Here is a 27,981-nt window from a genome sequence, read left to right as displayed (position 1 = left end):
GCTCAAAAACTATCATGAAGACACTGAGTGCTCGCATCCTGGCGTCAAACGAGACTATATAGTTTAATGTATAGTTAGAAAATAATAAAATAATTAACTGGTTACTAATATAATAATAAAATAATTAACTTTATAATATACTAATGGTAGGACCTCTTGTGAGTCCGCGCGGGTAGGTACCACCACCCCGCCTATTTCTGCCGTGAAGCAGTAATTCGTTTGGGTTTGAATGGTGGGGCAGCCGTTGTAGCTATACTTGAGACCTTAGGACTTATATCTTAAGGTGGGTGGCGCATTTACGTAGTATATGTCTATGGGCTCTAGTCACCACTTAACATCAGGTGGGCTGTGAGCTCGTCTATCACATTTATTCGTTATAATGTGAGACAATACTACTGTTTCCCATATTTGTATTTAAATGACCAACAGCACAATTCAAAACGTAATATCGTTCACGTATGTTTAACCTCGTTATTTGGTCAATGATCATTTCTCAATGGCGGCGACCTACATAGTCGTCAATCGTCCTTTCATTAAAAACGTCTTGGAAGTGAAATCTTTGGTCTTATTATATTCATACGTCGATAAAAGAATACGCTGGAAGTCCTTGACACGTGCGCCAGCTGATAAATTGTTAGATTACCATTTAAATCGTATTTTACAATAGTTTCTTACAACCTGCTGCATGAGATATTAAGAAAGCGCTATGACAAGTCTCGTTATGCCTATCAGCGGTTACGTCATCAGAAATAATAACTCAAGTATTACAATATGTACATTCTTTTATATACACTCCCAAATACGTACTGGACGTCACAGCGCGGTTGTTTCATTCTATTGTAATGAGGTGTACGAAAACAATAAAATTGTTAATGTATTGCATATTCATTGTTATATTGTAGCTGCAGTTGCCAGTTGAAGTATAGGGACAATCGTTTCATAAATAATGTTGATTCGAATGGATGTATTTTAATAAGCTTTTATTAGCTTCATTAGCATGTAACGGAATCTTTGAACATTATTTTGACCCCCTTCAAAACGTCTGATTAACTAGAAAATTTGTATACTTATTAAGGACCGATGAATAATTTAAATTCAACTAAAAATGAAAAATAAATAATAGTTTAAAAAAACTAACAAAATACGCTTTTAAAGAAAACCCAACTACAAAATAGAAATATATTTTTAATAAATTTGAATTAAAAATAGTGTAAGAAAAAATATTTTATTGTAAAAAAAGCGTGGGGTGCATGGTATCACTAGTTATAAATATTTTATGAACATATATGAGTAGAAGGGTCCACTCCACGATTTCTTACAATAAAATAATTTTTTCTTACACTATTTTTAATTAAAATTTATTAAAACTTAATTTTCTATTTTTTAGATGGATTTTCTATAAAAGCGTGTTTTGTTAGTTTTTTTAAACTATTATTTATTTGATGAGTGAACAATCAAAGGCTTGGAATTTCAAAGATATTATTTGAATAAACTAGCTACTAACCGCTAAATATTAAACATATTAGAATTATTAATTCAAAAGTCCGTTTTCGTCTAATTCTTTGCAAATTTGTTGATTTTTTGCATAATAACAACGATATGTTTTCCCGCCTGGGGGCTCGTATCTTTTAGAGGCTCTACGTGTGAATGACACCCGACCGCTGTATCCGCACCACGCTCCCATACATTTCGGTTTCAGTAACACAACGTAAGGACCTGTTTTCATAATTATTTCATCGACAGACTTGAATTTCTTCAAACGAATACCGCCAGGATACGGAACGTTCAGATTAAGGTCACAGTTAATAATTCTATTACGATCTTCCTCGCAGATAAACTCGTCCTCCGAATAAACATTGGGCGCATCTCGCCTTGCTATAGTCCCAAAATCGACTAACTCTGAATATGAATCAGCACCGTCCTTCATAAGGCACACGCGCCTACCGTCTGAGTAATGTAAACAATCGACATTGTAAAACATTTTGTTGCGTATGATACTCGATAAGAACAATATTTTGTCCACGTTTTTCAAATAACCGTAACGTATGGTTTCGCAAACGTATTCTTCGTTATGAGTAAAACAAGCCTTCAAGTCTTGGTTAGGAGTCAACTGAGTTAAAGATCGAATTATAATCGGTTTACATTCTAATGAAGAGCACTTGTAAACGATCGCTGTTGATCTTGGTATGTACGGATCGTATGATGGTATATTATTGTTTATGTCACTTCCATGTCTTCTGTTTGGCCTCTCGACGGTTTTACAAAGCGGTTCTTGACCCTGAAATTTTGTGTTTGGCTTTGTAGGCTATTTGTTACTATGTGATCTAGTTTGTCCACTCATAGTAGGACGTATTTTAAGTGCGTACGGGTAGATACCGTAATTTTGCGTATTTTCGTTGCCAATTATTTACAATTTCCGGTTTGAAAGACAGGTACACTATTATAACAATGAACGAGGGCTTCACCCCCAACGTCTACCTATATTGGGGTGTCTATAGTTTCATAACGACCGATGTGATGTACTTATACATATATTGAATTGTAAATACATGAAATTTTATGTAAGTACTAAGATGGCATATTAATATTAATTAGTATAAAATTTCCGGGGTTGAATCTATTACATTAAGATTTGATTTACATTCTGTTTGAAGAATAATTGAGGCGAGATGAAGAATAATTTGAGAAAAATAAATTAAAAAGAAAATACCTGATCTTTAATGCAAACAACGTCTTTATTGTAGTGCTGAAAGATTAAGCATTGTTTAAATATAAGTCAAAAAACAATTATTTACCTCAAACAAAAGCTCCTAAAGTTCATTAAGCACATGTATCTTTACAGCAATTCATTTAAATAAGCACGTAAAGAAGTCTAGTTTTCGCCGGCATGAGGATCTAGATAGATAGTTCTGTTTTCTCTCAAAATAATAATCTAAACTTTTTATTTTATTTTATTGCTTAGATGGGTGGATGAGCTCACAGCCTACCTGGTGTTAAGTGGTTACTAGAGCCCATAGAAATCTACAACGTAAATGCGCCATCCACCTTGAGTTATAAGTTCTAAGGTCTCAGTATAGTTACAACGGTTACCCCACTCTTCAACGCATTACTACTTCACGGCATTACTGCTTCACGGCAGAAATAGGCAGAGTGGTGGTACCTACCCGCGCGGACTCACAAGACGTCCTACCACCAGTAAATCCTAACTATTAATTCTAAATAATCCTAAACTATTTCATTTTTATAATAAGTTCATTTTCAGTTTTAAAAATAATCAAACAGTTCGTATTTTATTATATTATAACACCGGTGCGCGTATTAGTCCAACGCGTTCATAAGCCGCCCGTTCGTTTATCTTTGAAAAACTGATTAGCAATATTTGCGTAGATCTCTTTTGTCCTGTCTTTGTTATTGCTTAATGCAACTCACCGAGTGGGTGCCGCAAAAGTACAAAACGATGACTAAACATAAAAAAGTGAAATTCATGTTAGTATTACGTCACGTACATGAAAGAAACGAACAAGCAACGAGGAGGAAGTCAATGCGATGTATAATGTTTTAACTATCCGGTTCATTGAGCATTAATGGGCGGATAAATTGAAAAGGTTTCAGTACCGATAACAAATTGCTTTTACTTCTCAAACACACCTAGTTTGATAGTTAAATTTTTGTGTTATTTTTGCTGTACGTAATAAAACTTTTTTTTTTTGTCAATAACTCATTGCATATATTGTCGTAGTGTTTCTAAATTTTAAATTTAATTCTTAAGAGAAATTTTGTATTCGAATGTTCAACAATTTTGTATTGTTAATCAGGAAATGTTATAAATAGTATTTGGTTTTTATTTTGTTGGTAACTTATAAATAAATATAATAGGAAAATTCAACGGCTCTAAGCCAAGATTTTCCCCTATATTTTGGGTACCGAAAATGTTAATACATGAGACAAAGCCATGTTCATCTAGACATCAAAAACATGTTTGGAAAGCTGTAAAAATCCAATTTCTATCCGAATTAGGTACTCACCAACACTAGAAGTTCTTGTCTAAGCATTTTTCATCACAAACTTAGGGATTATCTGCGAAAGAAAATTGTAATATTAAAAATTTGAACTAATTTAAAATAACGCTGTGAACTGAGTCTGTATTAATGATATAACTTAGCAAATTACGAGTAGGTATGTACTTAACGAATCACAACGTTAGCATAGCAATTAAAATAGAGTTGCTGATAGATACAAAAAAATAATGAATTTGTTGAATCCGATTTACAATCAAATCAGTTCGTTGTTACAATCATAGTGATATGTTCTAAGGAAAATAATTTTAATTTGGTGCGTGATCAATTGCTGTTGATTCGACAAGGTTATTTATGATCAATTATGTGTGGGCGCTCGTCAATGTTCTTGGTGAGTGGTTACCACCATACAGGAAACCAGTGGTATGACATGTAATATTACGTGCCAAACATAACTATTAAAACGCGATTTTTCTTGAAAAAAATTGATTAATCAACGTGCTAGCACAGAGCTGATTGAGAGTACTTCATTTGGTATTAAAAATTTTTTTAAGTATTCCGTGATTTTGGCATTTAACACTATTATACCAGTTCTTCTTCTCCTTTTTTTAAGTATGGCAATTGGCTTCCTGCGGTCATTGTTGCCAGTGTCGAGTTTATAAAAATCTTCAACTATTAAATACAAATACATATTCTGCTATATGAAGAGAAGTGAGACGAGGATAATTAATTTGAAACTATAATCAATTGGAATGAAATTAAATGAAACCAGATGAGATGGGATAAAATAAAGTGTCAACAAAATGGTGGCTGTTTACTGAAATTGTTTCAGTTGTTTTCTTGGAAGAAACCGAGAAGGTTTGGTTGATTTTCCCACATTTGTGCACTTTCACAGATGATAAACAGCTAACCACTGTTATTACTCATTCAAACCTGAAGAAACACTAAATTAACGAAATAAAACAATACACATAATTTCATTCCTCGCCTTCCCGTCAAACAGTCCATAAAACCAGTTTTTTTTTATTGCTCTTGTTAGGGTTAGTTAGGGGGTATTAATTAATTAAGCACAATTTAGGTTATATTAAATATTTGCTTTAACTTTACACTTTGCTCTGAAATAATCATTACTCTGTAATAAAAGACGCAGCCCCCTATTTTTTTTATATTACGTAAGAATCTTTATTACTAATTTCCTTTCCGAGAAATGTTTAATTTTCTTCAGTTTCCTTCAGTAGTTCTAATTCAGAGTCTACTTCTGCTAATTTTGTTTTTCATTCTTAAAATACCAATAGAACTATGTTATATTTATTTTTCCTTCTAAATGACAATTAGCTAATTGAAGCATTGAGGTATTTACATACATATTTACTGCTTTGTTTATTATTATTAATCTATCGTTTTACATTTTACATTGCAAGGATATAGATTTTAAAATGCAATTACTAATTGGCCGCATGAATTTTATACCTTGGAGAATAGGACTACTGATATACCTAGGTAAGTGCTAGGTAAGTCGAGTAGGAGTTTTTTTAGCTTTATTTTAAATACGCGCGATATTATGGATCGTGTGATAACCATGTGTCATGCATGTTACCTTCATCATTTTGTGACATTGAAACGTCAATTGTTGACAGTCTAATGCTTCAGCAAATTATAAATTGGCTAGGTAGGCGTTCCGACTATGTTTCATGAAAACGTGTTCTACATTAATTCACGTTTAATATAAAAGTTAATTTATAGCTTGTTATAATTTATGAATAGTGTTTTATTCCGAATTTGAAATGCGTTTCAAAATTGTTATAATTGTAATACTGTGATTAACATTTATTGGTTCAAGACAGAGGAGTTCGCGATCAGCCCGCTGTAAAGTGGTTATTGAATGAATCAATGAATAAATGATTTGAGTGAATGAATAAATGATTTATTTTATTTCAGACAACAACAAGTCATTGGGGCTCATGCACTTAAAATATTGAAATTTCAATTGCATTTGATTAATAGTTACACTGAATCGGAGCGCACGACTTTGTCCCGTCGGAATAAAGCACAACGTAGCACCCACAACGATAAGTTACGCAAATTTATAAATTTTGATTTTATTGCACGATCTTTAATTCCGTCACTGTGGAAGTCATTCGTGCCGGATTGCAAGCCCACAACCTAAACCGGTGGAGCTATAAACTTAAAAAGTGGAAAGAATATTGCTTGAGTTCCTGCCTACACCGATGGAAGAAATGTACTTTTCGAGAAAAAATTTTTGGCTTTACCCTCTACCTGTATATTTAAAAGAAATAATTGAAAATGTTCGTGAAAGTAGACGACTAAAACAAAAGCCATCGCAATAGATTAACACAATTTTATAACACTGACATCACATTCACACACAACGGAATGAATATTTATTTTGATATTCCGCATGTCCAGACTGGACTTACTATAGAAAGTGTTAGTACAATGGGACATTGAACGATAGTGAAAATGGTCGCGTTCCACGCATAACAAATAGGTATTTTATAATGATTCAGGAAAGGAACGTGATCGACAGCGGTCCGTAATAATGCTACCATATCTATCCAGCACCAAAGGGAAATGTTTATGTAAATTACATGGTGTTACATAATTAGCGGGATCGTTAAGGAATTGGCACACGGGCTAATCAATAACTTAGGTTGGTACCCGTGTATTATATTGTTAAAATGTTAGTATTAAGCAGAATTTTATTCTTTTATAATTCAATTTCGAAAACGTTAATACTATCTATATATTAATACGTGAAGCAAAAACTTTGTATCCCTTTTTACGAAAATTGCGCGGACGGAGGAATGTGAAATTTTCCACAATTATACAGAATATAGAGAAGAAGTGCACAAAGCTAATGTTTTTTTTTAAATAATGCATAAAGGATACATTAAATCAATAAAGAAAACATTACGCACACTACATACCGTGTATTTGACGCACACACGCAGGCATACTATTTATTGTCAAACTTTTGTTCTGACGTCTGTTGTCTAATTGAGAATAGATTAAATATTGTTAGTCTTTATTAATATTTTTCTATAGTGCAGTATTGGCGTTGAAAATACAATCATAATAGTGAACAAACTTACAATTCCAATTAATTATAGTCGAATTTCGACTACTGCGGGACCTCTAGTTATAATTAAAATCGTAATACGGTGTTTAAGTAACCTACAATACCGGAAATACAAATGAGCTATTCGATATTTTGCGTAAGATACTATAGTTGTGGTTTGCCATTTGCTATTGATTTCAGTTATGCTGTATTAATGTTGATCATAGATTAATTGTATCACTTAGACTCTGTGTACTGAAGATGAACAAATGAGATGGTTATTTAAATATTTTTAGATGGAAGTTGATGCAAAATATTTTAGGTCATCGAAATAAAAGCAAGTACTTCCATCCGAATATTAGTTATATTAAAAAAAGAAAAACCAAAAAAAATTAAAGCAATAATATCTGTTTTATGTCGTATCATTGATTTTCAACTAACATAAACAGTATTTGAGTATTTATAAGCTTCTAGATTTAATAAAATAAAATAAAAACAGTATAATATTATAGCACGTGTGAAATGATGATGTTATTCATTAAGAATTTATCCTTTTAGAAAGAAACTCGAATCTCGATAAACAGTAGAATTTTTTTGCTACAAAAACATGTTGACTAGTGCGGCAACTAAATGCAATGATGTCATTCAGAGCGAGAGGTCACAGATATTTTATTATAAATATATTAATTGCATTCGTCTAAATTTATTATTAGTGTAAGTTTCATAGGTCTTTGATTTATACGAATAATATAATAAATAAATAAATAAATATTTATTAACAATCATGCCACGTTAACTTGTCCCGTGATAAGTTCGTAAAGAGCTTGTGTTACAGGTACCAGATAACGGATATAAATGTAAGATTTTTATTATACACATACATATATTTAATATACATCCATAACCCTGGAAAAGACATTTATATTTATCATACAAATATCTTCCCTTGGCGGGATTCGAACCCGCGACCCCCTTGTGTAGTGACCATGTCCCTTACCACTACACCAGACGAAGGCTTGAACCTTTGCAAATTTTAATATAATTCCAAATTATTCATAGTTCGTAATGCTATTCTAAAGTAATGAACACACTTTTAGATTAACGGAAGTATTCCTTTGAATTAAAAGTGGTTACTTAATTTCTTAGTCTGTTTAATGTGGAAGCAACGGACCGAACAATCAGTGAAAACGTAACAAATGAAAATTTTAAACATAATAATAATATGTAGATCGCTTACGTTTTTTTTTTTTTGTTGCTATATGGGTGGACGAGCTCATAGCCCACCTGGTGTTAAGTGGTTACTGGAGCCCATAGACATCTACGACGTAAATGCGCCACCCACCTTGAGATATAAGTTCTAAGGTCTCAAGTATAGTTACAACAGCTGCCCCACCCTTCAAGCCGAAACGCATTATTGCTTCACGGTAGAAATAGGCAGGGCGGTGGTACCTACCCGCACGGACTCACAAGAGGTCCTACCACCAGTTTCTTATAAGCATTCTAAGGTTAATAAGTTGATTTAAAGTTTCGCATATCCGATAACGAGGTGATCACCTATAAGGCCATAGTCGAATGGTCAAAATACCAGATGTTGGTTCGGTTTGAAGGGTAGGGCAGCCGTTGTAACTATACTGAGACCTTAGAACTTATATCTCAAGGTGGGTGGCGCATTTACGTTGTAGATGTCTATGGGCTCCAGTAACCACTTAACACCAGGTGGGCTGTGAGCTCGTCAACTCATGTAAGCTATAAAAAATAAAAAAAAGTTGTATTCTATATCCAACTAAAGACTTTTATAAAACTTATTCTCGATGGAATTACGCGAAAATATTAAATTTGCTTAATTACTGGTGATTTGCTCAATATACAACCTATTGTAATTAGAGACGTTTTAATTCCGCCATCTCTTTTGTTATTGCCATCAAGTAGTTTTACGTTCCAATTTGAATGATGCAACCATGATTCAGCATAATTGATACTTCGAACCCATGCTTTCGGGTTAAAGATATTCTTTATTCTCAAAAGAATTACATAAATTCACTTAAATGAGAACATTAAAATAGTTATAATTAATTCAGATCGTGCAGTAAGTACATGACAATAATTTATAGTAACAACATGCGGTGCTATGACAATTATTTAACAAAAATTATAAAGATTATTTTCTTAAAATGTATAAACAGGGTAGATTACAACAGAAGCGAGGTAAGTACAATGATGCTTTAAGCTAGTTAATTGAATTTATGTTTTGAGTTAATGAGCTTTGCTAAACACTGAATACCAGACAACGGCAAGGTCGCCTGCCTATTTAAAGAATTAGAAAAGAGATTACACTCGATCTTTCTGTCACGTATCTATATTTTCTGAATTTACTCACCGAAAACTTAAAATGGTTACATTGAAAGAGTAAAGTTCTCCAATCGTAGGTTTATAGAGTAAAGAGATAAGATAGGGTTGTGGGGGACTGTAAAAAAGGTAAAAGAAACTTAGTGCGCACATGACGCACTATATCTTTAGTTATTATTATTCATCAAAATCGAGCATTTCACTCCTTATCTCTGAAACTTTACTAAGCATAAGTACAGTACAAACAAAAACTGAGAATATTTGTAGGGTATCGCTCACTCATAGCTTACAAGAAAATATTTTCATGATTAAAGTTTTTTGTCAAACTTCTCTTAAAATCCTTTGATTGTTATTTTCGGGAGAACGCGGTAAAAATCGTTTAACAATTTAGTTGGAGTTAGTCTAGGTACGTCTAATTACACATTACTTAAATAACAACTTACAAAAAATTCTAATCTCATTCAATGAAAACAACATTCGTTTTGGCATTTGAATTACATTATTCTGTGATTAATGATGGTGTTCGCAATACAAAGGACTAAATTAGGCGCTATGTCATTTAATTACAGATTATACAATGAATGTCAGTTAATTTAAAATCAATAGGATTAGTGTTGGGACTAGCAGAATAAGGAAAAATTAGGGAGAATTATGTGTTCTCTTGTCGGAGGTTTAGATGTAATTTGGGTTAGTAATTTAGACGCGCAAGTCGGTTATACGGTAGGCAGCGGCTTGGCTCTGCCCCTGGCATTCCCCATGCCCCATTGGTAATCACTCACCATCAAGTGGGCCATATACTCGTCTGCCTACAAGGGTTATAAAAAAAAGTCAGTAAGCTTAACACCATGGCTATTCGTGATGTAAATATTCTTACATAGTCTTCACAATTACTTATTCATTTTTTTAATCATTGCTAGTGTACCAGCGCATGTTAGATTTTATGTTAGTGTTCTTTTATTTCAAAAGTATTAAGCAACTTGATATCGCTCAAATGTAAAAGTGCATTTTGGCCACTCCCGTTTGCCCGTTTGATCGGATCTGCTATTTAATTTATCATGTATTTTAATTTGCATAGGTCAAGTTAATGCTATATGTAGATTATTTTTAAGTTTAGAAGTGTTAGATATTTCTTTAAATGTACGTGATGAACTTACTTCTAGAGCCTGACTTTGTTCAAGTCTAAAAATAAAGACCTATTATTTTTTAATTTTATTCACCGACTTTTGTTTTTGAAGTTATAGAAAGTAGAACTAACACTCCTTTTGTAAACAAACAAAGTACATTCACACCATGTTAAAGAGAATCGTTACAATGGAAACGAGTTGCGTCCTCAATACTTCCATTTAAATAAATTGGTAAAAGTTTTAAATACTAGGAGACAAAACTTCGAGTTCGCGATCGCATTGAATGTAAAATATTTAGTGAGTAGCGCGTGTTGCGCACGCGCTGACTTTGCTACGACTGGTTGCGTTACGGTTTCCCGCCAAAAGCACCCACTGATAGTTCTCCGCAATTTTGCAAGGATTCATTCATAAATACAAAGGTTGGGAATTTTTTTGTGAATCAAACGTAACTGTTGTCCATTCCTCTGTTAAATGCTTATTGAAAACTATTGATACAAATAACTGAGGATAGAATTAGAGTTACATTGAATACGCATTGCATAAAAATTTAGAACACCATAATATAACAACATTTTATGACATTGGTTTGGCCAAACGATTTTTGAATCTCTTGAATTGGGAAAGCATTTTTAACTGCACACGGATTACTGCTAACTGGTTTGTGTGTTCTTCGAAAAGTGTTAATGAAACAAATATTTATGTTTTCGTCCTGTCTGTCTAACCGTGTTTGATCACCTGATGATGTGACATCATAGGAACTGACAAGAGATTACATTAGTAGTTTCTTGCAGACCGTACTTAAATCAGAATCTCCGGCTCCTTAATATCAATATTCATCCCAGAGACTCACATGGATAGTATAACAATCGCTGCTTCATGTTTTTTTTGTTTTCTATTTGAATTGAATTGAAGACTTCAAGTAGATGGCCTACGTCACGGCTTACTAACACGGTTTTAATAAAATTCCTTTAAGTACAAGTTTATTAAGTTATAGTTTTGCCAGTGATAGCGCCATCTACTATAATTAATATAAACCATTTGTATAACTGCAAAGTTAGGGCTTAAATAGGAAATTAATAAAATAAAACTACAACAGATGGCGCTTTAAAAGGATTTTCATTGCAATTAAGTTAAAATTTTCACTAAAAAATATTTTATGTGTTAATAAACGCCAATAACACAGTAATATCTAAGTACAAATCGATTTCTATGAATATATATTATTTCAGAATTAGTAATGATATGTTGATTAGAGATAGAATAAGATTTTTGCTGGATTATATTTAAATTTATTTATAGGTATAATATATTATTATTATATGGATAATGGGATATGTATTTTAAATTCAGCACCGTTATTAATTACTTAGCAGAATGTCTATTTACTCATTCTTACTAAGCATAAACTAGAATACTGTAACACAAACTGTATAATTACACTTTACAAAAAAATTTGAACACAATCACTGCAAAAAGTTTTTTCGATAGTTAAAGAGTAGAAAAGGTACCATCCTATCTTACCTTCTCTAAATCAATATAAATTCACATATTACGAAAATGAAAACGGTATTGTGTAACACAAACATAAGTTTTGCTGATTTATTTTGACTATCTTTAATTAGTAAAAAAATCTGAAGGATGGCTATTAAATAGAATCTTTACAAATCAAATTACAAGAACATCCAATTTTAAAATACAAGAGATTCTTAGAGCAAACTAATATATATACTGTAATACTTTCGTGATGTATTTTTAACTTATTATTAGATTTATTTACAAACTAGTATGATATAATTTTTTTAGTTCTACCGCGCTTTAGACTCGAGAGGATAATATAACCATTTAAATTCATAGCCCTTCAGACCGTATTTTTCGTCTTTTTCTGTTTCAGGTTTCGGCACATCTTCAGACAGTAAATCAAGCACCTCTTGGGATATTTTAGGTCTAAAGCCTTTATCGTCTGCTATGTAATCGATCCTTGTTCTGATTCCATTTCGTCCTGTAACGTAATAGTATCCTTGTTTGACGCCGTTCGAGTATCCTTCTTCAAAATGTGCTTGAAAACCTAAAGTGTAATTGAACGTATAAAGAAGATGAACCATGTCGTTTTCGGTAATACCGTTAGGTAATCCGTCTTTTTCTCCAGGGCGTTTGGAGTGAATGTCAGTATTCTTATCAACAATTTGGATTTGAGCGTATGTCAATGTCGGTTTCTCGTTGTTAGATTGACCATTTTCTGGTCTAATTTTATTGCCACTGGCTTGTCCGAATCGAGACTGTTCTCTTGGGCTCAGGCCATTGGAAGATTGATCTGGTTTTACATTGTACAGCTTAGGTGAACGAGATCCTGCAACAGCCCCAGTAGTAGTTTGACCTGCGTTAATACTATTAATTCTTTCATTAGCTGTACCGCCAGCGTTGCTACCCGTTTGTTCATCACGTGTTCCTCTTTGTTCATCCGAGCCCTGATTAAATGAATTAGGTGTTTTTGAATTTTGGTTGTTGAAAATATTACTATCAGATGATCCCTTGGAAGTTCCTAAGCCTTCAGCGGCAGCATGTGGAGCACCGAATCCATTTTGATTTCCTTGTGGTGCACCAAAGCTGTTTTGTTGTCTCTGTGGAGCACCGAATTCATTTTGTTGTCCTTGTGGAGAATCAAAGCTATTCCTTAGTCCAGTTGGGTATTCTGGATTGTCTCCACCTTGGTTCGCTATTGTAGACAGGGCTTGGACAGGGGTTTGCTTAAAACCATTTTGAGAGCCTCCACTACCACTCAGTGGTAGGAAGCTTCCAGAAGCCCCTTGTGTTTGTTTATTATTTTGATTTGTACGGCTATTTTGTACGTCAGGAGTTTGTTGGTTTCCTACATTTTGAGGATTGAGTTGTTGACCTGGGAAGTTTTTGAAATCTCCTTGTTGAGGGTATTGTGAATCAGCATTGTTTTGTTTTACATTGTAAGTTGGCACTTGATTATTTTGTACGTCCGATTTTGTGCCGCCAATTCCACCATTGATAAATGCTGGTTTAGCAGATGCCGGAGCAACTGTAGAAGTTGTCGGCAGACTGCAATGCGAACAGGATTTAGCTGGTGGTTCTATAGATATAGATTTGAGGGTGTTTTCTGGTTTTTGGGTGGGCGATTGAGTTGACGCTATAGCGTTTTGTGTGTTCGGTATTTGCAACGAGTGACCCTGTCTTTGCGATGTCGATTCTGCAATGAAAAATATTATTGAATGTATTGATACTGCATTACGAGATCTTTGAATTAGACATTAAATACTCTTTTGTATTTTTTATATATTTAAAACTAGATGTGATATTGGTGTTTTAAAATTGTAGGGAAAATTTTGGTCTTCTTCGAGTTGGTATCACTAATCTGCGTATTGTTTTCGCGAAGCAATCTTTTTTTATTTATTGCCTTTGTAGGCAGACGAGCACACGGCCCACCTGTTGGTAAGTGGTTACCGCCGCTCATGGACGTCAGCAATGCCAGGAGCAGACCGAAGCCGCTGCTTAATCAAATTTACTAATTATCTCTCTAAAGTTTTTCTATTGACTTAAGGGCAACTTACGTGATTTCAAATGTATGTTCTTCATAGAAATTATTTTGAATCTTCCATTTTCGTCAGTAGCGTACACTGTCACATGATATACATCATCGGCAGTGATGAATCCGAACTCTCCCATGATAATGCCGTTCTTATCTGTAAGCGTAATGTTTAGATTACAATAATGATAATATAATATTAATAATAATAATAATTGGGAACAAATAACGTACAATCATCCGGCCCCTATTATGGATTCCCTGTGTTATGGGTACCAGAGACTGACCAACATACTTAAATACTTTTAAATATATACATTTATAGGAAATAAGCACCCACACAAAGAGCAAACAAACTTGTTCAACATAGTATATAATTTCCGATGAATGATTATGCAAATCGAGCTTACAACCCTCGGCGCAACAGTATTTTTTTTCCTACCTATTCTAGTAACCTCGAGGAGTTATTCTAGATTCAGCGAGCTAGTAAGTGAGCTCACGGGGCTCAAACCGGGGGTGTTGCTAGCACTGGCTCTAGCAAGAGCAGTGCTTTGCAGAATCTACCACCGGATCGGAAACGCGACCCACTGTGAAGATCCGGCGAGAAACTCAGTGGGCTGTGTCCATGGGTTAATTTATTCGTCGAGCCCTTCGTCGCAAGCGACGGGTTCGGCGAGGACGGTGACCGATGCTTGAGGTACCTGAAAGCACCGTTAATGGATCAGGAGGATCCGTAATGACGTGCTTTGGGCGGCGTCGATGGTTTACTATTCGGTCCACAGGATCGCAAAATTATAATTTGCGTAATTACTGGTGGTAGGACCTGTTGTGAGTCCGCGCGGGTAGGTACCACCACCCCGCCTATTTCTGCCGTGAAGCAGTAATGCGTTTCGATTTGAAGGGTGGGGCAGCCGTTGTAACTAACTATACTGAGACCTTACAACTTATATCTCAAGGTGGGTGGCGCATTTACGTTGTAGATGTCTATGGGCTCCAGTAACCACTTAACACCAGGTGGGCTGTGAGCTCGTCCAACCAACAAAAGTAATAAAAAAAAAAAGTCTAACTACACAACAAATATTTATGTAAAGTTTTCGTTAAGTGATCATTTTCATCGTAAAAAACACCCCTCTATGAGCATCCTAAGGAATACGCAATTTATACAATTTAAAAAAATTCGTATATTCGTATATAAGGAAGTAAAATTTTAAATCGCGAGTCGAATACTATTGACCGTAGAAAGGTTAAGCATCGACAGATTGACCGATGATTACTTTAATGTACATATTTATTGATCGAAGTTTGATAAGATTAATGAATTTAGTATTTAAGAGTATTATTTTATTTTATAATATTTTATATTAAAATTTTTCTCAATCAATATTTGTCCGATCGATCTTCGTTTATCGATGGAGCTTAGGAAGTTTTTTTAATAGGAATTTCCAGTTTCTGTCAGGCTCTGCCAAGAATCCAGGAAGTGTCTGATTAAACAAAACTTATAGTTGCTAAGAAAATTTCTCAGGTTCCATCACAATAAATTTGTTCTGTATCACAAAATCGGTTAATAAATTCATATGTTGATTGTAAAGATTAAAGTTTTGGAGAACCTGCATGTAGTTAGATCGGATACTCAAAGAAGTTAAGAGTTAGAATTATTACCTACTAACTTTCAATGAAAACCATCTTGTTGGGGCCGCCGGAAATTCCGATCCTGCAGACCGAATGGTAAACAGTTGACGTCGCCCTAAACACGTCATTTCAGATACTCCTAATCCACTAACAGTGCTTTTAGGTACCTCAAGCATCGGTCACGGTTCTCGTCGAACCCGTGGCTTGCGACGAAGGGTTCGGCGAGTAAATTAACCCACAGACACAGCCCACTGAGTTTCTCGCCGGATCTTCTCAGTGGGTGGCGTTTCCGATCCTGTGGTAGATTCTGCGAAGCACTGCGCCTGCTAGGGCTAGTGTTAGCAACACCTCCAGGTTTGAGCCCCGAGAGCTCACCTACACGCTAAGGTTACGCTGACGTAGCTTCTCAAGACTATCAGCTTAGGTACGAAAAAAAAATTGCATCTCAAAACAAAACACATTGTACCAACTAAGAGTATATAATTTAATTATGTACCTGTTATTTTATTAAAATTCTAATGATAGTATATTTATGAATCACATATACATAAATATTTATAAATTATATCTCCCACTCTCAATTTACCCATATTCCTAGATACAAGACACAACGATACACACAATATGGTTATATGACTCTCTAACAGCAAAAATGACTAAACTGTTCTGGAACTATGAGACTTTTCCAGTAAATAATGGAATTGAGAGTCTACGTAGCTTAATAGATGATATAACACGGAAACAGAACAGAATGATGTCTTCTAATGATCTAGTGAATCTGAAACGTTCGAACAGTGAAATCGGCAATAGAATAACTCAGACAAAAGCAGTAAAACATGAAATGAGTCTAAAAATATATATTAGGGGTGGTTAGGAACATGTCCTTGGCATTGTTTATAGCCTTGGTGATCAATGAGCATCTTACGAGTTGTGAGATCTGTCATTACAATAATAAAAAAAAACAGAATTTAAGATTAAAAAGATTTTGATAATAAACGAGGATTGTCTTTGTGTTCAGATACAAAACGTAAATAGTGATTAAATGCGTGTTGAAACGGATGCAAGATTCTATAAACTTATGGTTTTTCATAAACATTTTGGATGCATTCGCTAAGTCAATTTGTAACGGAACAGAATCTGTTGATCTGTTGTATTCACAGATTCATGAAATAATCTTACTTCGATTAGTCTCGGATTTTTGTCGTTTTTAGTCCCACCCACGATTATTGAATCTGCTACGATAAAGTATAACGACGTACATTGTATCTTACCTACGGAACTGAGCATACAGACAAGACGACAAAGCTCACCGTGTAAATAATATTAAATAAATTCTACCGAATAATATTAGATACATTATTAAAAAATAAACTACAAAGAATTATTGTAATGAATTCAAAAATTCAATAAACAGAAATGAAGATAATTAACTCTAATAAAAAATATATATTTATAGTTAGACAAGAAAAAAAACCAAATAAGCTTCGTATATTATTTTATATGAATTCATTATGGAAATTTCGTGTAGTCTTCATTGGTTTTTATAGCTAATTTGAAGTTATCATTAGCCATTATCTTTTGGTGATAATAAAAAGACAAAATATTGTGATCGTCACATTTAAATTAATAACGGAGGATGAATTTTCAATAGGCAATTTTACGTAATTTAATTTAATGACCTATGAAGAACAATACGCTATTGAGGTCATATTTAGATTGTAATTATAATTTTTGAATTGCTCATGACATTTCAGGTAACACCGAATTGTTTGCCAATCACGGAATCATTAATAAATTCCAGAAAAAGTGGCTCGTATCTTATGTGTATACAATGACTGATGATAGGAGTCATACCGTATCTAATTACATGATCTCTTTTGTCAAAAAATTACAAAATATAATTTAAAAAAATACGGTATAGATAATTTAATTTAAACTAGAGGGCCCGCAGTAGTCGAAATTCGACTATAATTAATTGGAATTGTAAATTTGTACACTATTATGATTGTATATTATACTTCTATAATCACAAATTTCGCCAAGACTACATTATAAAAAATATTAAGAAAGACAAACAATATTTAATCTATTCTCAATTTGGCAACAAACGTCAAGAACAAAAGTTTGACAATAAATAGTATGCATGCGTGTGTGCGTCAAATACATGGTATGTAGTGTGTGTAATGTTTTCTTTATTGATTTAATGTATCTTTTAAGCATTATTTAAAAAAAAAAAAAAGTGTGTGTGTCCGCTCCGACGCACGACTGGAGTTTACTGGATATAAAAAATTAAACGAAACAATACGAGAAATAGTTCTATATTACGACAACACGATACACTACAGATTATTAACAAATTAACGAGACACAAAACAAACGACTAACAAATATATGAAAATACAATAATGAGAGAAACGCGCGATCAGTACGAGGCTTTGTGGCGGACTGCCGGCGCAGCAGCCCGGCGTCACCTGCGATAACGCATTTCGTGTGACATGCGCAATCAGGCGCGTAACGCATTTCGTGTGACATGCTAGTACGATTTTGGTCCCCATAATTTTCATACCCCGGGCCTATATATGTAAATCGATTCTAAAGGAGTAAACTCCAAAAAAATGCATTGTGCACTTGTTCTCTATGTTCTCTATAAGTGTGGAAAATTTCATATCCTCCGTCCGCGCAATTTTCGTAAAAAGGGATACAAAGTTTTTGCTTCACGTATTAATATATAGATAGGCTGAACTAAACATTAACTCATAACACACCTGGCTTTAATTGGAGACCAGTGCAAAAGGTACAGATTGATAGCTGAATCTTAGACGGGTAGATACAGTTTAACATTTTGCCTTTTCTGCCGCGTAGCAATCATGCGTACCAGTTTCAAAGATAATTAAGAGCTTAATCACACATCTTAAGGTAGGTGCCGGCATTTACGTTGTGATGTGTGTGGAGCCTACTTAACATCCCAAAAATAAATGTTTATTTTATTTGCTACCGTAACTTTAAATGACTAATATAAAACTAAGCTTAAATAATTATAAGCCGCATTGAGTAAATGTATTCCACACACGGTATTCTATTCTAGCAGCCCATACTTCTGGACATAGGCTTCCCCCAAGCCTCGGTACAAAGATCGGTCCTGCGCTGTTTGAATCCAGCGGATCCCCGCGAATCTCAATAGGTCGTTAGTCCATTTTTTTTATTGCTTAGTTGGGCGGACGAGCTCACACCCCACCTGGTGTTAAGTGGTTACTGGATCCCATAGACTTCTACAACGTAAATGCGCCACCCACCTTCAGATATAAGTTCTAAGGTCTCAGGTATAGTTACAACGGCTGCCCCACCCTTCAAACCGAAACGCATTACTGTTTCACGCCAGAAATAGGCAGGATGATACCTACCCGCGTGGACTCACAAGAGTTCCTACCACCAGTAAAATCTTGTGGAAGGCCTACCCACGCTACGTCACATACGATGTACATAAGTGGATTACCTTTCTTTTCGTGTCTATGCTGCTGCCCGTCAATCGTGAAACCGAATTCGTACGGTCTTTTCTCATCAGTATATTTGTCGGCTCCTTCTGCTTGGAGTAATATGCATGTAGTAATCACCACAATAATATTAATCTTTCTGAGTAGATCCATCTGTAAGCATTGTTTTATTAGATTAGGATTGGTAACTTTAATCCACAGATCCAAAAATGTCAGACGTACTGACGTTTAAAGAATACATATTACACTTGTTTGGTGTGTGTACCTGGTTTAGTGTTTTATCAAAAATAATAATAGCGTGCATAGATTCGTGATCACCAAATTCTTAAGCGTAACTTAACGTACTTGTTTGAGCAGTACGAGAAAAAGTTAAATTAACGCCTATCGTATGTAATACAGTTTGATGTACATATTTCCGTGATGCATGACATAATGCTAATTACATCCGTGACGTAACTGCAGATCAATAAATTTGAAGCACTCGACAAATATATTTTCAAATAAAACTTAACCGAAATGCGGATGTGCGATCGGTAGATGCCGCCTGGTCGCTTCTGTTTATTTTAATTCGAATTCGCACCGACCAAAGCGGGATAAATCAATCGCGTTTTATTATCACGTCTCACAATATTTCTTAGTTGCAACGGGAGTAACAGAATTATTTAACAGTACACATCACTTATGTTTGCATTCGGTAACGTGACATTGTTGACTCGACCGTGAATACAGTAATATGTAATTATTATTGTGAAACCAAATTATTCAAATTTGTTACTTCAAGTGAACACACTTCACGTTATTATATTTTGTATAGTTAAATAAACTGCTACTTTAGTCAAAGCTAGAGTGCAACGTACATAATGTTAATATTATGAAGCATTTGTAAATGTATTTCTAGATCGCATTAACTACCCTGGCACATTGAAAGAACATAACGCTCAAGCTTTGAATTGAATGCAACTAAATACCTATTTTCAGTGACTTATATAGGAAAATATATTTTTAATTTTTTTTTGTTATATATAGTTTGGAAATGGTTTATCACTAAAATACAATTGTAAATCTATGTTCTTAAAAGTTCCCTGAAACTTATAAGAATTATTAATAACCAGTAAATCATTATTAACCGATTTTTTATTAGCGTTAAACAATTGATTTGTTAAACAATTCGGATTCACCTTTCACCTAAAATTCACACACAAATGATTTAAACGTCAAGCTGGAAGCTAACAGTAAGTTGTATTGTTTCTATCTAATTTAATACAAATTTTTGAAGAAGCATATTGCTGATAACTTTATTTCTGTAATCTGATGAAGCATTTTGCGGATAATAACATGTGCTTTTAGGTTAGGAATATTGTGTTCTTTTTTTTTATAATAAATAAATTAATATTAGACAAAAAATATATAAAAAATTTTTTTAATACAATCTGTTTGTCTGTTAACATCGTGTAGCGTTCATTATTGAAGATCGCTTTTTTTATAAGAAATAATATTTCGTTTCGGTTCATTTACGACATTTATTGCTTCTAAATGAATCGGATACATCAAATGAACGCTAAATTTTTTGTGAACAACTTTTTTAAACATAATATAACAGTTGATATTCGTTACGTCGAGTTGATTAAATCTAAAATCTCTAATTGACCGTTTTTATTTAACAATCTTATTTACCCAAAAGCAAGGAAATAATCAAACTTGTATCGAACAGAAAATACGAGTGCGAACGTATTCACGACCGGCTTGGTCTTCAGAAATTATTGGGATCAATAGTACAACGTGAATGTCTCTCTACCCTTCTTCAGACATGAGGTTAGAGTCTCATGTTTAAACCGAAACCGAAACCCTTTAAACCGAAGCCTACCTATACCCGCTTCGCGTCAGAATCTATAGACCCTTGTCTTTGAGTGCAGGCAAACACAAAATATCCTGCCACCACAAAACCAGAGTTTTTCTATTAAAAAAATTAATGTAAATGATAAACAAAACGAGTAAATAAAATATTCACAGATGTTTTACAAAAAGACCTTTGCAAACAGAATAAATATTTTATCGCTAATTTCAAACGCGATTGATGGATATTTTAATCAAAATGAATTTGTCAATTGTATGTGATTGATTTATGTGGAGAATTACTTCTTTTATAACCCGACACGACGAATATGACCCTCAGATTACCGGTAATCTGACACCACTGTCAAAGACATACCAAAAAACGTGAAAGTGTTTAATGTTTTTTACTATACGAATCAATGGGTAATTTGTTTCGGTTTTTTTTTGTATCAATATTTCAAATTTTTTAATTTCAACGGTTATTACATAAAAAGTGTGGGTAAATGTCGCGTTGATATTTTGATTTGATATTTTTTGTTACCCAAAACTTACTGTGTTGGATAGTGTGTATAATTGGCTACATTTTTATTTGATTCATGATCAATAAAATGAAAGGAAGTGGGTTTTTCAATGTTACTAAAATTTTTAGATTTAACACCAAAAAAAATGAACTTTAGGTTGAGGCTTAAATAGCGCATATCACTATTCAGTATAGACGACCTACCTGTTCTCAAATAGTTACCGTAGGCCACTGTTTTTTTTTTTTATTGCTTATGTGGATGGACGAGCTCACAGCCCACCTGATGTTAAGTGGTTACTGGAGCTCATAGACATCAACAATGTACTTTAGGTTTACATGTAATTAAACTTGAAATTTTTTTTTGGTTTAGATGATCTTTTGGTAGTAATCAAACTGTTATTAAAATATTTGTAAAAACTTCTAAAATACATTTGTTTGAGTAGTTACATTATATTTTGATCATTTATTGAAACTATTTATTTATTTCTTGGATTTTGAAGAATAATTGTTTTTAATAAATGAAAATACGATAAAAATGTATTCTGCAATCATCGTTTCAAATCTTTGTGACAATTAATGCAATTGATTATTTTATATTCTTCGCTAAATTTATTTACGAACAAAGCTTTCCTATTTTATTTTGAAAATAAATTCTATTACCGCTTACTGGTACTATTTTATAAAAGACGAAATATTTTATTTTTCATAGAAAGCCATTAATATTGTTTAACTTTGCACAAATATGCTCGGAATTCAATGTTTTCGTATTGCTATATGTTACTCTATTCTACTATTGTTATAAATTACGAGAACTTATTAATAACGTAATAAATACGATTATATACGGGTTCGAATCCCGCCAAGGGAAGATATTCGTATGATAAATATAAATGTCTTTTCCAGGGTTATGGATGTATATTAAATATATGTATGTGTATTATAAAAATCATGCATTTATATCCGTTATCTGGTACCTGTAACACAAGTTCTTTACGAACTTATCACGGGACCAGTTAACGTGGCGTGATTGTTAGTAAATATTTATTTATTTATTTATATTAAAATTATGTATATTTTCAATGAATACGATTACTTACTTTGACGTTTATTGGAACGCTATCCTGCCGGCCTGTTCCGCGGCCCGTTGCGCAAGAGTTAGAACGAGACTGTGCCGTTCGCATGGATCACGTAATTTATTAATACGTTTGCATAGAACATACAAGCGGATCAGAAGCACACAGATGTGCTATACCTATCGAACGAGTACGTGCCTTGAAGGCTTAATACGACGGTAATGATGTGTTTCATTTTACGTAAAAAAAAAAAATTCAACGTCTCGATGTACTGTTTTCTTTATGTTCTAGGAAAACACGCGTGACGTAATTTAAATTTTTGAAAAGTTCTTTACTGCGGCCATATTAATGTGATTTTTTTATACTATAATAAAAGCTTCGAACGCTTTTGCTGATTACAATAAGATTTATGGTTCATAAAACATGTGTTTATATTGATGAAACAAATTCTTTAGTTTCATTATCGTTTGAATGTGATACCTAGCAAAGGCTTCCGTTTAGTTTAAAAGTAATTAAGCATTTAGTCGAAGTCACCAGTAAATATTAATCACTTTAATATGTAACAGAAATGAGTAGACAAGTTTTCTCACCACACGTACACAGATAAGCAGTTTTCGGAGCCTATAGACAGCTTGACATCTTGTCTATCTTGGGACGTACAATTGATGTTTTAATTGCATAGGTGATCTATCTTTTTTTTTATTGTTTGTAATGTGTGTGCTGTTCCCCATCCTGGGGCATAAGCTTCAGGTCTATTTTATATAGTATAGAGTTAATTTTATATAGAGGCTGCCAAAACTCTTCGAACGAAGGAGTGCTTCAGGACAGAAATAGGCAAGAAGGTGGACTTATCTATGTGTGCTTACAACACGGCTTAGCATCGTTGAAACACAGACATACGAATCGTTCCATTAATTATTTGCTTTCATCAAAGCCGAGCCACGTTTGTTTAATTATTCACTCACACATGACGTGAACGAGAGCGACATGAACCTTTGTTTCGTTTGGATTAATCCTTACGAGTTTCATATTCAATTAAGTATTACTTTTGACAGTTTCTAAGCTTACGTTTATCAATAAGCGTAGGTACTGTACTTTTGATGTATCTTAAGGACTAAACGCTCTTTTTCTCATTTAAGTCGAGTTGTTAGGTAACTATTCTTCTAGAACTTAATTAAGTTGGTTATTTGATTGTAGTTATAAAACCAATATATAATACATATTTAAAACCTGTTAACGTACCGAGATATTATTAAATTTTATTTATTGTTAATGATTTTCTGCGGAACTTACTAAAACGTCAAGGCGTGTTGACGTGTGAGGGAGTTAGAGTTCAACAAGTTTTGAGTCTTCACAATACCATTGCAGGTATTACAATTTGTGCGCGATCATATTCGTTCAATAGAGCATTTATAGTATATTATAGTAAGAAATGTCACGCAAAATAAGTTTAAATCTAAAATATGTTGACTATTCGTGCGTTCGGGTTTGAAAGGAGCATAATTATTGAACAAAATAAATTGCGACTTCGGTTTCATGTGTGGTTGGGGCATCGTCTATAATCTTTAGCTTACACTGAACAGCACGTGAATTGTGTGTTATGTCCATAGACAATAAAAATAATATGATAAACATTTTTATGGATTTATGGGAGACAACGAAGCCTTGTAAATACTATTGTATTGTATGTAGCACAATTAATAGATTAAATGGTCAGATAAGCAGTCCGTTCATATCATGTCAACTGGTCACTGGAAGCAACAGCGGACCCCCCCCTCCCCTGAGCCGGCTCCAAGACTTAGGTGGACCACTAATTGAACGTAATGATTTTATTTATAATATATATTTTGTCACTATACAGATTTTATGTAACTTCATACCCTCAATATTTAATTAATTTAATATAATATAATAACTTTGTATGATGGCAAACGTTTGTGATAGTGCTTCTCTGGATGTCTTCAAGAGAAAATGGCAATATGTACGTGTATATACAAGTTATTATGTGTTAAGTTTTGCAAGTGTAATAATAAAGAATAAATATTTTTAAGTACAGTGCTTACGTACCGTATTAATAAAATACCTACTTTTTACTTGTATCTATTGTTGTCAAAATTAAATTATAAGTTCTTGACTTGACCACGACTATGTGACCCCCTCCTGGCGCCAAAGCTGGATCCGCCCTTGACTGGAAGTGATAAACACTAGAATAATAATGTTTACTGCCAATAGCAGAAAAATAAAAGTAATATAGTACTCAAACGACTTGAACTCCAATAATGTTTGCACATTAGTTTTTTAAGTTATCTTGCTTAAAATATTAGTTTTGTTGTGGTTTTAATTAAGTATCTTTTATTTTGTTCATAAAAATATTTTATTACCTATACTTGCGGTAGAGTCGTAAATTAGTTACAAACAAAGATTATATCGCAATTAATTGTTTTATAAATGCCATTATTAAAACAGAATATTTTAAATGTTGCTTTCCGAGATCTGAGAAGTTGCTTGAGATAATTTTGTTAAGTTCCTAATTATTATTATACATTACGTAGTTACTGGTGGTAGGGCATGGTAGCTTTGTACTGTAATAACTGCAACTTAAAACTTATTTATCAAGATGGGTGGCATCATTTACGTTGTTGATGTCCATGGGGTTCACTAACCACTTAAAATCAGGTGGATCGTGAGCTCGTCCACCCATATAAGGAATTAAAAAAACCATTGCATCAGTTCTAACCATATCCACATTCGAACTTCTTATTCACTAGGCTCCAATTAACTCTGGCATAAACTTCTTTCTTCATTCTTGAAAATTAAATGATATGGCCATTTCAAGCGATGTTTTAAAGGAATACTTAACGGTAGACAATATAGTTGTTTTTATTCACTGTTTTAACATTCACGAGTGCTCCATCCATTAACGGTGCTTTTAGGTACCGGTAAAATGGGGCGATTAGGGATTGAAAGGCGAATCGGGACAAAACCGGGAAAATCTTTCGACGCTCAATATAAGTTTTATATTCGTTGCAAAATCTTCCATTTTTTTGTAGTTTAATAGTAGAATGTTGAAAGTTCACAAAACAACTCTGAATATGCATGATAATAGCTGCTAACTTATAAAAAATCGCGTTTCAAATTAACTTCCTGTGGTGGTAATTATTTTAGTGCTAGAAACTTTGCTCTCTTTTATTTATTTGATAATAATAGAAGACGACTATGATTTATAAACGTTATTTAGTGTTTGAACCAGCATATATATTAAAGGTAAGTCTCAGTTGTTATTGGTTTTAATGTATTTGATTAAATAAAAATACATGTAAAAATCTGTTGTTTTTGGGGATATTGGGGACGTCTTAGGTACAAATAACAACGAAAAAGGGGTCAATTGGGATGAGAATACGTGAAATGGAAACGACCTAAGTATAAATAGGTACAGGTTTGTAGGGTTGTCTATGTAGTTATAACAATATTTTTTTAATTTGTTGGTAAAAATCTGGTTTATCGAAGCGAAATTGGGAATAAGTCTTTAGTTGAAATAGATAAGCAATTTAATATAAGTAAGTCGATTTTGCAGAGACATGTAACAAGATCAATGAAATCTCAAGGTGGACAAAAATGTCTAAGTAATACATAATAAAATATTTAATATTTGTTCAGAGTGGGGGTATTCATCTGATTAATCCATGGAATAACCGACACACCTAATCTCTTAACCCAGATAGAAATATCAGCCCCTAAGTACTTACCAAGAACGGAGAAATATAAACAGTTTCTAAGAAAGCCCACTATATATGTGTAAATATATATATATATACATATATATTATATATATATTTTGTTGTTACTGCACTGTCGATTGCACCTATAATTGAGGTGATGTCTGCCATGTACTTTTGTCAGTTTTTCAATTTTTTTTATTGATGATCACTTTGTTGGTGCAACTAAATAAATAAATAAATTAAAACTATATATAAAAATAAAAATAGTGCCAACCCTAGCAAATTTCTCATTTCGTCCCAATTAACCGCAATTTTCGGGTAAATAGGGATTACACCTATTTTTGCATTTTTTGCATAAACTGGAATGCTAGTTGCATAATTTTAAATTAGACAACAAAGATGCCCCCAAGACTCAATCATTTTGATCCTGATATAGCATTATATACATCAACAACTACCTTAAAATTGCTCATAAAGTTGGAATTTGTCCCTAATCGCCCCATTTTACGGTACCACAAGTACCGGTCACCGTCCTCGTCGAACCCGTCGCTTGCGACGAAGTGCTAGACGAGTGAATTAACCCTCAGATACAGCCCACTGAGTTTCTCACCGGATATTCTCAGTGAGTCGCGTTTCCGATCCGGTGGTAGATTCTGCGAAGCACTGCTCTTGCTAGCTTGCTCGTGTTAGCAACACTCCGGTTTGAGCCCCGTGAGCTCACCTACACGTAAGGGCAAAGCTGATATAGCCTCTCAAGGCTATCAGAATAGGTAGGAAAAAAAAAGAGTGCCACATACGTAGACATTTTTTTCCTTTATTAGGCACTCAATACATATTATAAGCTAAAAAGATACACAATAAACAAGTAAAAATGAGCACTAAACAAGATAATATGTGCTACGTTTGTACACAAAGTTCCTTACAAACAACACAATAACGAAAACTAATCTAACTATTATAATAATGCAAGGAAACAATTTTACTCACCTTATATTTTAAGCAATTAGACTACTTAATTTACTATTAACACGGATGATGCCTTGTGTCATTTTAGTATTTTAGGCTACGTAAAAAACCTAGTTTTTACTCATGAATACCAAATACACGCACTCTAATTGACAAAGGTCAAAACTTGAGTGTTAAATGTTTATTTTACAATTACCGCTATAATCAAGGTTCTATTCCGACCGATCAATGAACATCATTCACAGGTGCAGTAAACCAATCATTTATCTACGTTGCGACAGAGGATTAGAAATGAAAGTAGCTCTTAAATCCGAAGAGATTGGGTTGAAATTAGTATCGTTCCTTTCGTTAAATTTTAAGAGTTCATTAACGCGACCTCCCATGCATATTTGCCTTAATGTTTTTATTGTGTTTTGTTATCAGGCCTGTCGTAAATGATAATTTATAAAATAAGTTCTGTAAATTCTGTGTAATCCATGTGTAATGGTTACGTAATTTTTTAGAAGCCATTTCTTTATTGCCTTTTTAGGCAGACGAGCTTGCAGCCCACTTGATGGTAAGTAGTCACCGTTGTTTATGGATATTAGCAGTTGCCAGTGAACGATGAAGCCGCTGCTTATTGTTAAGGATTCTTT

The 27,981-nt window shown here is 33.6% G+C and overlaps 3 protein-coding genes across 5 annotated transcripts in view; all 3 read right to left on the bottom strand.

Annotated features, from left to right (window-relative positions):
* Nucleotides 1-11,224, bottom strand: part of LOC101738360 (uncharacterized) — a 41,697-nt gene extending 30,473 nt beyond the window's left edge. Inside the window, exons 1-2 of one of the 2 annotated variants that reach the window (XM_038019105.2) lie at nucleotides 10,596-11,224; nucleotides 4,026-4,077 (exon numbers count right to left, since the gene is read on the bottom strand). In XM_038019105.2, coding sequence (XP_037875033.1) covers nucleotides 4,026-4,052 — 27 coding nt within the window. In that variant the 5' untranslated portion in view covers nucleotides 4,053-4,077; nucleotides 10,596-11,224. Of the gene's footprint in view, nucleotides 1-4,025; nucleotides 4,078-6,964; nucleotides 7,168-10,595 lie in introns of those variants that run through there. The other variant, XM_062674960.1, reaches the window with a different exon arrangement.
* Nucleotides 1,463-3,557, bottom strand: LOC110386194 (uncharacterized). Its single transcript, XM_021351765.3, has 3 exons — nucleotides 3,430-3,557; nucleotides 2,711-2,746; nucleotides 1,463-2,278 (listed from the first exon to the last, which is right to left on the bottom strand). The coding sequence occupies exons 1-3, from the start codon at nucleotides 3,484-3,486 to the stop codon at nucleotides 1,532-1,534; spliced, it is 840 nt and encodes a 279-aa protein (XP_021207440.1). The 5' UTR covers nucleotides 3,487-3,557; the 3' UTR covers nucleotides 1,463-1,531.
* Nucleotides 11,225-11,662: 438 nt separating the features above from the next.
* On the bottom strand, nucleotides 11,663-27,432 carry LOC101743800 (protein lethal(3)malignant blood neoplasm 1). 2 transcript variants are annotated; one of them, XM_062674958.1, is made up of 5 exons: nucleotides 27,368-27,432; nucleotides 24,749-24,849; nucleotides 19,238-19,388; nucleotides 14,141-14,272; nucleotides 11,663-13,779 (listed from the first exon to the last, which is right to left on the bottom strand). In XM_062674958.1, exons 3-5 carry the CDS (start codon nucleotides 19,386-19,388, stop codon nucleotides 12,371-12,373), a joined length of 1,692 nt encoding a protein of 563 aa, XP_062530942.1. In that variant the 5' UTR covers nucleotides 24,749-24,849; nucleotides 27,368-27,432; the 3' UTR covers nucleotides 11,663-12,370. The 2 variants fall into 2 exon arrangements, with proteins under 2 accessions (XP_062530942.1, XP_012550748.2); XM_012695294.4 differs by lacking the exons at nucleotides 24,749-24,849; nucleotides 27,368-27,432 and adding an exon at nucleotides 22,686-22,884.
* Between the last annotated feature and the right edge of the window lie 549 nt (nucleotides 27,433-27,981).

This window comes from Bombyx mori, chromosome 22, assembly GCF_030269925.1.
Source record: "Bombyx mori chromosome 22, ASM3026992v2".
Classification (NCBI taxonomy): domain Eukaryota; kingdom Metazoa; phylum Arthropoda; class Insecta; order Lepidoptera; family Bombycidae; genus Bombyx; species Bombyx mori.
The sequence above is the reverse complement of the archived record's forward strand: the minus strand, read 5'-3'. Positions and strand labels throughout refer to the sequence as shown.